General features: G+C 39.6%; 1 protein-coding gene across 1 annotated transcript; it reads left to right on the top strand.

The window, feature by feature from the left end:
• Window positions 1–3865: 3865 nt before the first annotated feature.
• Window positions 3866–13968, top strand: dusp14 (dual specificity phosphatase 14). Its single transcript, XM_015032567.1, has 2 exons — window positions 3866–4179; window positions 12459–13968. Exon 2 carries the CDS (start codon window positions 12561–12563, stop codon window positions 13197–13199), a length of 639 nt encoding a protein of 212 aa, XP_014888053.1. The 5' UTR covers window positions 3866–4179; window positions 12459–12560; the 3' UTR covers window positions 13200–13968.
• The last annotated feature ends 737 nt before the right edge of the window (window positions 13969–14705 follow it).

Consider the following 14705-nt stretch of genomic DNA (forward strand, 5'->3'; position numbering starts at 1 on the left):
TTGCATGTCGCCACAGTGAGCATTTAGATCCCATGTCTGTTTCACCACCATCACAGCTGGAGCAATGAGGGGGGGCGCCTGTGGGATCAGCAACAACTTTATTTAGACCTACACACACACACACACATACACACACACACACACACACACACACACACACACACACACTCCTGCATTTCAATCTCCGCTGACCACAAAAAACACTTTCCATTCCCCTCATCTTACCATCACTCTCACATATACACACATACTCAAACACATCAGCACAGACAAAAATAAACATCTCTAGTGTTACAAGCCAGCAGGGATCATCTCATCCACAATTTGGTTAGCTTTCTCAGTGATAATTATTCTGGTAAGCTGAAGACACTGATACAGTGATGATCACTACCACTGCAAGCAACTTATGGCTGTTAACCTGCCATCAATTTTGTCAGGTTACCGTTGCTATGTGAAGCAAAAGAAAAGGGTTGGGTCAGTCAAAATGAAAGAATGAGGATACATTCTGCCTTCTCTATGACTATAGCCTTCTATACTAACATGTCAAAAAGCTAATTTTAGCTAAGGAAAGAAGCTGTGAAAACGTATCTAAAACCACCACAAAACCCAAGCTAAACTTTTTCATTAGATCCTAGACGAGCCCCCAAATTGTTTTAACTGCTACAATTCATTCACTCATTCTGTTTACATTTTGTAAAGATGAAAGTCATAGGTTTTTATTAATCTAGTTTATTTGTATAGCACATTTCAGCAACAAGGCAGCTTTTAAGTGCCTTGAAAATACAAAAATACAAAGTCATACAACGCACAGTCAACAATTTAAGCATTATATTTAATCAAACTAGTTGCTATGTTGTTTCCTTCAGTGGTTCTTGGTGCAGCTACTGTAGCATTTTCAACAACTAGCTGCACAGTTAAACCCACAAAATGTTACATTTCCTGATACTGTGTAGGATATGGGAAGGGTAATTTTTTCCAGGTATGAATTGGGAAGACAAGCTCACCTATGTTTGATCCAGGACAAGACCCCAAATACTTACATTCTCTGAAGTAATGTAGTCATGCTGTATAGACGAAGAGGGCATAACAGTGAAAAATGTCTAGAAACAAAAAGATGAAAATGAAGCCTGGGAGTTAGGGGAGTAAATCAAGCTTACTAATAAATGCTTAGTTCAACCAATTCAGCAACCAAAGTCCAATAGAAAACTGTGTTGATGAGCTGCCCAAATGAAAACGACACCCTTCTTCTAAAAAGGGTAACAGCACAGCAGGTACCTTGTCTCCCACTGGCTGCCAGAAACAAACAAACCTGCCACCAACTAGAGAAAATACTGTTCCAGAATCAGCCTGGAGTCAGCTATGTCCAATGACCCGTAGAAACTACTGGACCACTAAGACTCAGAGGGGTTAATCCCAAATGCACTTCTGCATTTAACATCTGCTTAAAGTTTTGGTTGTAAAGATGCTAGTTGAAAACTTTGCTACGTATGAAGGGTGCTTGCTGTCAGTACTGTCTCACAATTCAGGGGTTTTGGGGCTCCAGAAAGTTAAATGAGTCGCCACAATTGAGCAGGTTATCAAGTGTCTATGTTTGGCTGTTGCAGGGATCTACGCAGAATTTTACAGTTAAATCCCTGTGGCAGCCCATCAGTTATCTGGTGTTACAGGCGCTCAGGGTTAATCAGTGTTACATCCCCCACTGATTCAGAGCAGACAGCTCCTTCACCGAGCGGCTGCAGGTGCTTGTTATTACGGGTGATGGTGTCATTGTAAATTTTCAGCCTCCATGGCAGATGCTCTTCCCAGAATGCCTCTGACTCATCTGACATTTCGGCACAGAGCTGGTTCTCCTTCTCCACACCTCCAAACATTTTTTCCCCATTACCTTGTTACTACACTAATGCAGTTTCCCCGTTTTCCATTATCTTGCCCCTGGATGAAAAAGTTACACTCAGATACAGTTTCAGAAATCTCTCAGACAGGTTGGATCATCCCTAAAATGCAAAGAAAAAAAAAAGAAAACCAAAAGAAAAGAAAAAAAAAAGTCACCCTCAAACTGTTTTTCTTTTGTCACTGCTTTGGTTGGTACTACTGCTGTTTGTTTCCACATGATTGAACTGGGAATGTAATTAGCGATGACTGAGGCAGGGGCCATAAGTTTACGGGGTGCGTAATATCTCCCCCAGGAGCTCTTTGAAATGGGATTGAGTTTGGAAGGCATGTCTAATTATGGCTCTGCACATGGATGTATTCACTATGGGCCTCGCACAGAGAGATGCAGCTGCGATCCTGAAGGTCTCGGAGTTCTGGCTGTTTCTCTAAGGGCGTCAATAATGAGATTTGAAATAACGGACCTGAAAGAACTGTCGGTTTATTTGTTTTCTCTAGCTGCCTGAAGCCCGCTACGCCAAGGCAACATTTAAATTGGTAATGTGTGTGGAGTTGCTGCATATACACATTGCCTGAACTGCAGTAGCTAGTGCACAGGGCGTCAGAGTTCAGGACCTGTAACTTGAGCTCACAGATCTCTGGAGATATTGAAACAAACAGATTTGTGTAAAGATATTAGATGTTGTTCCTGTATAGAACAACTGTGCACTACAAGGTCAAAGGAGGAGGAAAGATTCCTCCTTCTTATACAATGAATATTTTATTCCACAGGTTACAGACTATATGATAGTAACTGTATCTGAAGTTCTGCCTCATTTTAATCAGTCTTCCCAAATTAACTATTGTGTTTTAGGAGCAAATCTATTAAAGGAGAAGTATAGTAAAGGAGGAGTATTATGTATTTCAATGTATTTTCTACATCAAGTAAATTTGTTACTTTCAGTTGTTTTAAAAATTATATATATATAACCTGCTTTCAAGGCAAGCAGGTTCAATTTTATGCTAATTCAAATCAGTGCAGTTCTATGGTGACTCACATTCATGCCAAAATTCCTGAGGAGCGTATTAAGCAATCACAACAGGGAATATATTAATCGAGAGAGAGCATAGCTCTGATCGCCGGTATTTCAATTTATTCACAGGCCCATGAACACAGTGAGCGGTAAAATATGCTCCTTCCATCCATCTGTATGCATTCTCAAGAAAATAGGACTCCCTCTCAGTGTTTATTTGGCGTATTTGTCAATGGGGGAAGGGGGGTAACTCTACTCATGAATCTGATTGGCTGCAGGATTTGGAGAAGAAAAAAGACAGAGGAGGACAAAGGAGAAAAATATGGTAATGAAAAGTAAAGGAAAACATCAACAAACTTTCCTTTTCTTTATCTTCTCTAACTTTTTAAGCAGGTTTTGATGACAAGAAACTTCGATGAATGATAACTGTGATGAAAATACTTCTGTCAATAAATAAAAAATAAACCAAATTTTAAAAGGCAGATGAAATCAAGTGATATTTAATTTTACTGAAAGACATAACAAGGTGGTAAGTGTAAAAAGGCAAGAGAAAACTATTGCAGGGTTTGATTGGTTGACAGTAAAATTTGTTCATTCAGCCATTATTTATGTTCATGTTGAACAACTATAGGCTCCATTGTCACCTATAAGTTTAAAAAAATGGTGGAAAATGGCAGCAAACTATAAAATATCATAAATATTTTGCACTTTCAAACAGAATTCTGACAGCATTTTGTGGAATAAACCCACTACTCCACATGTTCTATTCTATTACATGATAAATTTTGTCGACTAAAATGTACTATCTTCTGACTAAAACTAAAGATTGTTAGATTTTCCCTAAAATAGCATTTATTTAAAAAATAAGTTAACATTTGTTGTCAAAATCAATACCATTTTAACTTAACTTTCATCTCCTCCTTGTACATTAGAAAAGCGTCAAATCATCGAGGCAGCGTGCTCCTCCTTTTCCTCCGCCCCCTGCGAGTGGCACTGATCACCCGTCATACCGGAGGCAGCGCTGCTCCGTACTCTGTCTCCCTCAGACAGCGGACAGGACCTGGCGGATGTACCGATGGCTCCCCTCTCCGCTGACTTTCCCGTGATGTTGGCGTGTGTTTCAGCTTGTTGTCGCCACCTCGCCGGCGGTGAGTCCGGTCTGACCGACTGACGGTGGATGTGAGACACCGGCGATGCTCTCCGGCTCGGCTTCTGGCTTCAGGGGTTGAAGGCGCTTTAAAAACACCTCCATCAGTGCCCAAGTGAGAGCCGACTGGTAAGTTGAGTTTCACGACTGATTAGAGCACAATGTCGGCATTATGCTGACCCTAGCTCAGATTCTTTTAACATAAATACACATTTTTATTTAAAATCTTTACTATTACTCTACTATTAATTATGTTTTATGTCATTTAAATAAAACTGAAAAAGTCATGTAAAAGAAACACGACTCTCGTTTCAGTTTGGCTGTTTTGGTGAGTTAATATTAATTTCTGCTATATTACGGTACATCTTAACTTAGAAGCGCGCGCACACATCTCGCGTCATTTCCACATGAACGAGCAGCGCGTGCGCAGAGAGACGCTCCCCATTCACAGCCTAAGCCTTAAAAATTAATAAACACGTGGATTCATCCAATTTAACGAGTGTGTTCACACGGTGGGGCAGAAACGGTTCAATAAGAATAAACCAGAAGGCGATTAGATTTTATGACTTTTTAAAACAGTCAGAAGTAATTTCTTCAGAAGTGAAAACTAAGAAACAACCAACAATCACATCAAAAACCGCAAATCTAAATGAACAAACTCATTTTTATCATACATCTGTAATGGAATCACTTAAAATGTCGACAAATTGAAACCAGGGGCATAAAGGCGCCATGTTCAGACCAGCTGAGTTTTCCTGTAATGGACACAGAGCAATTTGAGCTTCATTTGACATTACTTTTAACTTCAATTATAGATAATTAACACGTTTAATTGAAGATCCATTTCTCTGTTTTTCATGTCCACTGCAGTGATGGGTGATGCTTTAAACTGCTGTTTAAAAGTATCACTGAATGAAATGTACAACAGGAAATACAAAAGGTCTCAAGACATCATATCACCGTAAAGCTGATATTTGGTTGTCTTTCTTTCTTTTCTCTGCTCTTCTTCAGTTTGAGCAACATTCACCATGTCAGGATGTGGCATAATACTGTCTTAAATATTAGCTTTAGCATTAAAAAATGCTGGACAAATTTTTTAAATAAAGGATTTAAATGAAACCTTCTTTATGCTGAATATAAAAAGACAAAGGTTTTTTTCTCACTGTCATTAAATGTTAAGTTTGTGAAGAGAACAGTGAAGTGTGTGAGTGGCAGTATCATGTTTGGAATAGGCCAAAGTTAAGGCATGAGTTATGAGAAACTTGTGAAGGTTCTCATAAAGTTTGACCTAAATCAAAGGCAAAGGTAACAATTATTTTAAACAAATGTATGTAAGGTTTGTTTTATAAAAACAGCAAAATTATTATTCTTACATTTAACAAATGATATTGGAATTCCTAAATGACTAAAAAAGGCAGAAATAATTTAGTCTGATTTTAATCAGAAAAAAATAATTAATGTTTATCACAACGGCGCACTACTAGCAGCACAGCGAGGTTTGATCTTAGTAAATACGATTGTTAGTTGTTCAGTTTTTGAATTACCAGTCTTATGAATTATTAGTAGTAAAACTAACTAGACCATCCCAGAGATAACTGCAGTCTGATGCATAACTCAGACAATTCAGTAATTGGCAGAAACCAATTACTGGGTTTCTCTGACTAACCAGATGATTCAATTTGTATTTTGCATGCAAATCAATCAACCACCAGAAAACTTATTATTCGAAACACAACTGAAACTCTAAATATTGAATTAATTTATATTTGAGGACAAATTTATATTGATTGTAGAGATAAATCCAAAGTAAAATTTGCTGAAATCAGAAGTCAACTCTATGAGCATAAACTGTGTTCTGTTTTCAACTGCAGAGAGATCTGTAGAGCACTTGGAGGATGAAATCAAAAGTTTAGCAGCAACATTTTCAGTAAAATATCTGCCTCAACTTTGGAGGCAGATATAATTCCACTAATTTTACCAAGTTTTGCTTAATGATAATAACAAGAATGAACATAACATTTGTCAAACAGGCCAAATTATGTATTACTATTAAACAGTTACCCAGGTTTTTTTTTTCAGTGGCGGCTTTAAGGAATGTAGAAAGTGATTCCAGATTTCAACAGTGTGAGCAACCAAGCTAGCCAGAGCACACATTCATCTGGAGCAATGTGACCACCAGGATTTGATCAGGCAGTCTTGCAGAGCTGAAATCTTTAAATATACACTGACGGTGAAAAGTAATAAAAACAAATAAAGCACAAATGAAATGGTGCCAAGAGTATAACCCCGCGGAACTCCATGGTTCCGCAGGGTTATACACTGCGGAACCAGCACACAAATACAAATACATTTATTTGTGTGCTGTATTAAAATCCAAAAGGCTGATTTGGACTGCAATATTTGTTAGCTAGTGTTCGCTGCATCATTTCATGCTAATAGAATGCAAGTCTCATGGCATTAAATGCCCTCATAAGACACAACTAATCATGTTTAAAATGTTAAAGGCTACGTTGCTGGAAGAACAAATGAGAAGGACGTTGATACCCTGTTTGGTTCGCTTTAATCAAACTCTGGTTTGTTTACCTACAAAGTCCAGTTCGCTTGGGGGAGATGTGATCAAAAAATCAGTCAGGTCCACCTACAAACCTTATTCTCTATTTGGTTCAAGTGAACTCTGGTGCAGTTCAAATGCATATGTGAACACCAAGGGGACTGGACACCGCTCCAAAAATAGGAAGTGGACTATACCGGAGGGCATTTTGGGTAAATGCAACCAAAACAAACACGCGACTAGAGTCCTAATGGCTGGTGGTCTTTTAGGAAAGATAAGAGAAAGCCTAGAACCGCTAAAATCTGACGCCACTACATTTCACGAAGAAGGAGGTCAGAGGTTTTTATGTCGTTTCCTTCAGTAGTTCTTGGTGCAGCGCCCCCACAGGCAGGAAGGAGTAACAGGTTTTCAAATGTTTTGGCTTGTTTGACACGGTGCAGTGTAAAACCACAGCAGTTGAAAATGTAACAAATGTTTCACTTTTGGTCTCCAGTCCAGCCGAGTCTACAAGATTTCACTTAATATTTTTTGTAGCTTTGAAATGTTCATGCAAGCCTAAGGTAAATAACTCCTGTCCTTCTTACCTTTGGAGAAACAGTGAGAGGCACAGGGCCGCTCATTCTCTTCTCATGATTACAGAAACGGCAAGCGGCCACTTCCAGACTTCACTCAGCCTGAATAAGTAGATTGTTTCCTACCGAGTGACAAGGCTGGCAGCGGCCACCGTTTACCTCACGTTTCAGTGTTTCCACTTCGTTTGCAGTGGCGCGACAGTTTGGGTGTGATCCGGTGTTGTGGCTGTCGCTCCGCTTTTTCCGGCGGGTGGGTTGCGATTCCAGTTTGTGTGACGGGGAGCAGGGAACCGGACCCCCTGTGGAAGCTTATCAGTGTGGGAACAGCGTGAGGTGATTTGTGATCTGCGACCACCTGTTGACAGATTCTGAGAATACGTCAAATTTTCCTGCTGCCGGAGTGAATTCTGGACGGTGGAGGGGCCCTTCTGCTCGGGTCCGTTACCGCCGCTGACCCTCATTCTGATTGGCGTTGAACTGCAGTTTCTTCAACACACGGTAGAATTTTTTTTCTGTGGCGACAGCTTGTGCATAATTCTTCCCTCCTCCGCTCTGTGCAGCTTCGCTCTGGCCCAGCCTGCGGTATAAATAACTACATAGATGGAGCAAATCTCAGCAAAAGCCCAGTGCTGTGGCACATCAGCACTTTGAGGAGGGCCTGTCGGGGATTATTTGGTTCCCTTATCGTCTTGATCCCTGCTGATGTTGGGTGAGGCGCCCCAGCAGTCAGTTTTTATCTCATAGTTCATTGCAAGCTGATGTATTGGCGGTCAGCTGCAGGTACAGATTCTCTAATTCGCAATTTAACAAGATAAAGCTGTACTCTGTGGTGTAGCATGACCCCTGGAGGTCGGAGGAACACAAAAGGCCAATGAATGAAGTGAGTCGTTAAGACAGAAGTCATCAGCTTCTGTGCACCACAAATTTGGAACAAACTGCCAGAAAACTGCAAAACAGCCGAAACACTGAGTTTCCTTAGATGGAGGCTAAAAACCCACCTGATTAAATTTGCTTTTGAACCATAATAAATGGAATGTTGACCAACTTATTTGATGTATATCAATGATTTTGGTGATGACACTCAACAAAATGTAATGTTTGTTTCTGGTTTTCTCGATTGTTGACTGTATGGTGTTTTTTATGACTTTGTATTTTTTTGTGTGTTTTTATGATTTGAGGCACTTTGAACTTTGTTGCTGAAATATGCTATACAAGTAAACCTGATTAATTATTAGAATATATTTAGCTACGTCTCACCTCTGAAGCCTCTCCCATGCTCCACCTGAAGCTGAACGGTCAGCGCGCGGTTCTGACCTGAGAGAAGCCACCTCCCCGACCTTCTTCAAATCAAACATTAATGTCAAATGTTTGTCTTTCAGGATGTTAATAAAAGTTTCCTGAGGTCATAGAAGGTCAACCAGCCCCTCCAACATTTTATTAAATCAAACAATTTTTTTGTCCATCAACTGTGCTGCGTTTGTGCTATAAAATCTTCACAAACGTAGAATAAACATTTAACACCAGTTTTGTTTGATTCAGGTAATGGTTGGGGCCAGTTGAACACTTGGCCTTATAAACTTTCATTAAGTTATAAAAGGCCACAAAGAAAAATGAAACATGTTAGATTGTTAGTATGGCTGTATTATATAAATTCTTTTAGCTTTACATCAGGTTATAATGATATTCCCTCATCAGAAATATACCTGGGTTGTTGCCTTGATACTTTCATGCATGTTTTAGAAATCCTTTCATCTCTATGGCAACCATTCAGCTGGCTGTAACTCCTCAGAGCTGCAGGTTCCAAGCTTCCGAGCTTCTGCCTCCCTCCTCCGCAACTTTCCCTCCCAGCTCCTTCAGACTAGCCAGCAGCAATTAGCAAACAGCTGGTGGAACTGAACATCTGCTGACCTCATTACATGAGCTACTTCTCAGTGCAACGCTGATAAAAACGTTATTAAATATGTTTCTATATGTTATATAGAGAAGGCATGTTGTGATGACTTCCTGAAGGTGGAGTTTCAGAAAGAGCAGGACTTTTTAAAGAGATGGAGGCCCAATTTCAAGGTGTTAAATTACAAAGTCAAATTTCTTTTGTCATATTGACAGCCAACCAAGGATAACATAACTTCTTAATGTGCTTGGAAAACAAGTAATGCTGCCCCTTAAAAATGTCAATTTTTCTATACTAAAAATGTCAAATTAAATCTACCAGTAAAATTTGCCAGTGATGGTTTGATTATGTCTTGAGCAGCTCTGAAAAGAATAGTGTGTCTGTTCCTAGGTTGGCCCGTAAAACTGTTGATGACTTAATATTGGGTTTGTTTGCTCTTTCTAAATAACAGATTTGTGATAATGACTGTAAAGATCTTACTTCTTATGATTGAATTTGAGCATCATTTTCTTTTTATCAGCTTATGATTTAAACAAAGTTAATAGAAAAAAAACAATTGACAATTCTTAGTCATCTAAACAAGGTATGCACATGCAAAACGGCATTTAAATGAAGCGGATTTCCACATAAAATTTCAAAATCAAACGGTTTCTGTGTGCTGCTGGTCTGCTTTACTGTTGGAAACTCTGGTTTTGTTGCCTCATCACTAATTCCTGTCGATGGCAGTGAATCTTCCTGCAGGGCAGCACTCTGAAAAGCCCTGACTGGACTCTCGGTGTTGGCTGCCTGAGCAGACGTTATTCTGTTATTCTAGCTGCTTTTCTTCCTGAAAATAAATGCAGACTGTGCTGGGATGGCAGAGAGGTGATCAGTTCAAGTTTTTTTTTTTTACTCCTAGAAGGTGAAGAGGAAGCAACACAAGTTCAGCCTTCAGGGAGATGATGGCTGTTACCACTTTGCTGTTTAAGTCCAAGTGTATGAAAAAGTCCTTGAATGACATCTTTGGAAAACGAAGCAGAATCTTATTTATCTACTAACCATAGGTCTGCCTGGACTCTGTAAGTGGCTGATTATTATTATTATCATTTTTAATTCAAAAGAACAACCGATAAAGAAAACTGAGTCAAAACAAAACCTTTATTTGTGGCTGATTTCTGGTCACCAACTTTATTAAGCTCTGACCTGCCTGTGTTCTGATATTAGCCAACTCCTGAAGTGTTACTCTGTTACTTATGTTCAGTTTATTATCCCAACTGGTCTTCTTGTTGATCAAGAAATAAAAAAAATGTAACAAGAATTTAGTGAAGAAACTTTAAGAAAATGATAAAATAGTGACTTCCAAGAGGCTAAAGTTCAACCTGCAGCTTTTATGTCTCAGCTAATAAGTTTTAATACAGAAGGAATTTTCCATCTATTGCATATTAAAGCGAGAAATGCACCAATCCCACATTAACATCTGTATCAATCCTGATGTTGAAACAAATTCTAGATCAAGAATCAGTAACAATATGGACAATACATGAGGACAGATCTATATCGTCTAGTTCTATGCTTTTGTGCTTTATTATTTATTTTACATTATATTTAGAATTCCTAATTGCTCTTTCTGAACCATTTGGAAGAATGTTTTTTACAGTTTATTTTTTTACATGTTTGACCAAAATAGTGGACCTATTGTTTCTGTTTCTTATTTATTTTTCTTTGACTGTTTTACTCCTAACTGCACTGATTGAACAAGTTAAAGTTTTGTTGTTTTTACATGTTTGACCAAGATTGTGAAGCTACTGGTGTATTTAAGTGTTCTGTGCAGAGTTGTCAAATAAACATGTGATTCAGTACATTTATATCTGTGTTTAGAAAAAAATAATTATTTAAAGTCAATTCAGCTGTTTTTCTGTATGACCGACACAAAGTCTCAAATATCTGTATTGAAAGTGGGTGCATCCCTAGTTAAAACTCTTGCTTGGCCATGTAAGTAGCTGCCACCTTTAGAGAAAATAAATTACAAATGGCGTCAACTTTTGCTCTAAAGAACTAAGGAAAAAAAAAAAAAAAACGTACATTGACATCAGCAGCCGCCATGACGACAAAGTGTAATTTGTACGCAGGAGCCACGGATGGATGAACATGAGATGAGGTGAGGCTCCTCCAGTCACGTGGCAGGAGGCGCCACTCGGCCTGCGGCTCTGAGGCTGTTCCACCTGAATGCAGAAAGAGCAGAGACAGGCTAGACCTCCAGTCCCAGACATGAACACCAAGCATCCATGAAAACCTTTTAAAAATATATTTGTATGGTTTTATTGGTCGGCCTCACAGCAGCCTCTGTTTGATTTGATCTGTGCAAGAACTCTCAGGTTTTAGTTTTTCTTCAAAGAGACAAAAGATAATATTTCCAGGACGATTCGTTTGCAGCATAGTGCTCTTAAACATGGATGTCTTTCTCTTTGTTTTGTGGCTATTGCAGACTGTTGCAATTTTGTTCTTCCTTGTTTTTTTTTATACGTTTCCACGAATGGAAATATTCAGTAATTCTAAATACCTCACAGGGAAATAAAAAAGGTAAAAAGTAGTACATAAAACACAGATGTATTGAAAATATTACTAAAACAACATATTTTACTATATTTTCAGTTGCCTCTGGTGTTTCATACATGAACCTGTACAGATACTTATGATAATGTAAACTAGTGAAAATAGTTACATTTTCACTAGTTTAGTGAAACTAAACTATTTTTATGAAAGTAGTTTAGTGAAATGAGTCTAATTTCACTAGAGAAATTGACAGTTCTTGGCTATTCTCTTCCTGACATGCTTGATTTGTGTTTAACCTTGTGATGTTTAAGAGTAGAATGGGAAATTCTGTCTCTCATAATTCTGATATTAAGCAAAAATAAATTATTTTGGTTATTTTAATGGACTTAAAACAGATCAGGTTTAGTCTGATTAAAGGCCAAACTGTGTGAAAAAAGGTTGTCATCCTATCAGGCCTGTAAATATTCAGTTTCAGTTGTATTATGGACAGACTTGGTGACATAAATATTTGTGAGGATTGAATGTTAAATACGTGTCACTATATTGAAGCCTTGAGGAACTCCACATATAATTTTGATCTGTTTATGATTATAACTGCCATACAATGTGGCCCGTTGGCAGCAGTACAAAGAAGTTCTGCCAAGAAAGACGTTTAAGATGTATCGACAGAAAAGCAAAGCAGAAAATGTTTTGCAATGATCTTTCCTGAAAAGAATTGGTTTTACATTGGTCTGTATTATTGAGGCAGTCAGAAAGAAAGAAAAACTTGTTGTCAGTGCAGTTTTCAGGGCCTGAGTCTACAGTGAAACAGAAAAATATTTAGTTTTGAAGAAGAGTAAAATTGAGTTTTCATGTCTTGCAGGAGCTGTCTGGTGGGTCCCTCACTGCTATGATCCTGAGAACCTGAAGTTTTTGCCTTCTTCAGAGCTTTTCCATCCCGTCCTGAATTGTGCCCGGTTCCTCAATGGGTTCCCGCAGCCAGAGCTTCTTCCACAACCACCATCACCACCACCACCATCGCAGCTCCATGGTACCCGCCACTGTGCCAAGGCTGCTGCCGGAGAGCGGGAGTCTGCTGGGGGGCATCGCCCAAATCACCCCAAACCTCTTCCTCAGTAGAGGCAATGTGGCGTCCAACCGCAGCCTGCTGTTGTCTAAGGGCATCACCTGCGTGGTCAATGCCACAATTGAGTTGCCCAACTTCAACTGGCCGCATATGGAGTATGTGAAGGTCCCCCTGGCAGACATGCCCCACTCCCCCATCTCCTTGTACTTCGACAGCGTGGCCGACAAGATCCACAGCGTGGGGCGCAAACGAGGGGCAGTGCTGGTGCACTGCGCAGCTGGGGTGAGCCGCTCGGCCTCGTTGTGCCTGGCGTACCTCATGAAGTACCACCGTGTGTCTCTGGCTGAGGCCCACGCTTGGGTCAAGGCCCGCCGTCCCGTCATCAGGCCCAACGGTGGCTTCTGGCGCCAGCTGATCGAATACGAGAGGAAGCTGTTCGGCAGGAACTCTGTTAAGATGGTGCAGACACCCTACGGGATCATACCCGATGTTTATGAGAGGGACCGCAGGACCCTCGCTCCTTACTGGGGCCTGTGAGCTTCTGTGCTGGCTGTCCATCCGCAGTGAGGGATAAAGGTGGAAAGCGAACCCCATTTTTTTGTCCCACCTGAGCTGCAGGTTTAGACCTGTTCTCATCAGGTGAAGTGAGATGTGTGAGTGTAGATGTTTTTGAAGCATATTTACTGAAAAAGAACGGAGGAAATTTGATGGTGCTGCTGTCTAGTCTTTAAGTTGGTAGCAAAGCGACTGAAAGCCCATAATCTGTTGAACCAGATGATCGTCGAGTAACATGGATGTTACACACTGACCACAGAGCTCAGTGTGGTCGGATGGTACTGTGGTGTGTTTCCCGGTGTGTTTTCCCACTTCCAGAGGAGACGAGCACTCTGAGGGTGGGAGGTGGTTCATGTGCTCGAGCCTCTGCAGTGCTGACAGTGATGTCCCTTTCCTGACGTGGTGTCATGTGATGATATTGTGTCAGTTTCCCAGTAATATTTAATGTGAAGGGCAGCAGCATGCTCTGAATTCATGGTAGCATTAAAGAAAAGTGTGCAGAAAAATAACACAATGTATCGCAATGTGCTGATAGTGGGAGGGAGGCTTATGGCGCACTTTATCCAAACATTCAAAGATGTTACATCTAGCTTTTTACGAAGGAGAAATTTGAGAACAGGTAAGCTAGAACTGAAGGTTTAGTGAAAGCTCCTGTGTAACACAGGGTTGACTGTTCTGTCCTGTGACCACACTATGTTATTGTAGTGCTACTTGATGCTCTAATAAAAAGAATATCTGCTGCTTTACTGGACCGATAGCTTTGTGGTGAATATTTCTATCCAAAATTGTCACATACATCTGTTTTTTGACTTAGTACAACATACTACTGTGATAATACAAGCATAGATATGTGTGTTCTCGCCCCTCAGATTATATGTTTTTGTCATCAGCCACTGGAATTTCAGGATGTAAATTTTTTCAAAATGGCTGTTGTTTTTGAGTCTTTTATGCCTATCAAAAATGTTACTCATTTCTATTAATTGGATGAAGTTTAAGCCATATCATTTCAACTTTGGTCAAGTAACAACGTAGCAAAATCAGAAACTGAGGACTTTGCTCTTTGCAAGTCTCACACCAGACAAAAGAGAAGAAGATGTGACACGGACTGAGAGACAGTCGTGTTAATGGCTAGCATTAGCTTAACTGTTTGGTGTTAGCAGAACTAAGGTGCTTGTTTAGCCAATTGTGTTACCCAAATTTCTCATTTGGACTCATTCTCAAAGTTATGCATCACTTGAACATATTTTTGACATTATTCTAAACTATATGTAATTTCAGCTCATTTTGGAAGCCATGCTATACCCTGCGTCAATTGGGTGACATTGTTCTATACTTTCTTTTTGTGTTTGGCAATTTTCAAAAGTCAATGTCTCAGTTTAGTATGATGTTCAAAATTAGCAAAATTGACTCGTGTTATAAGGAAGTGTGACATTTAATCTATTTTTATTTTGATATTTATTTTTTTTTATTTACTCATTTCATTTATAG

The sequence above is a fragment of the Poecilia latipinna genome, unplaced genomic scaffold (genome assembly GCF_001443285.1).
Source record: "Poecilia latipinna isolate Pla-1442-1.1 unplaced genomic scaffold, P_latipinna-1.0 Scaffold246, whole genome shotgun sequence".
Lineage (NCBI taxonomy): Eukaryota > Metazoa > Chordata > Actinopteri > Cyprinodontiformes > Poeciliidae > Poecilia > Poecilia latipinna.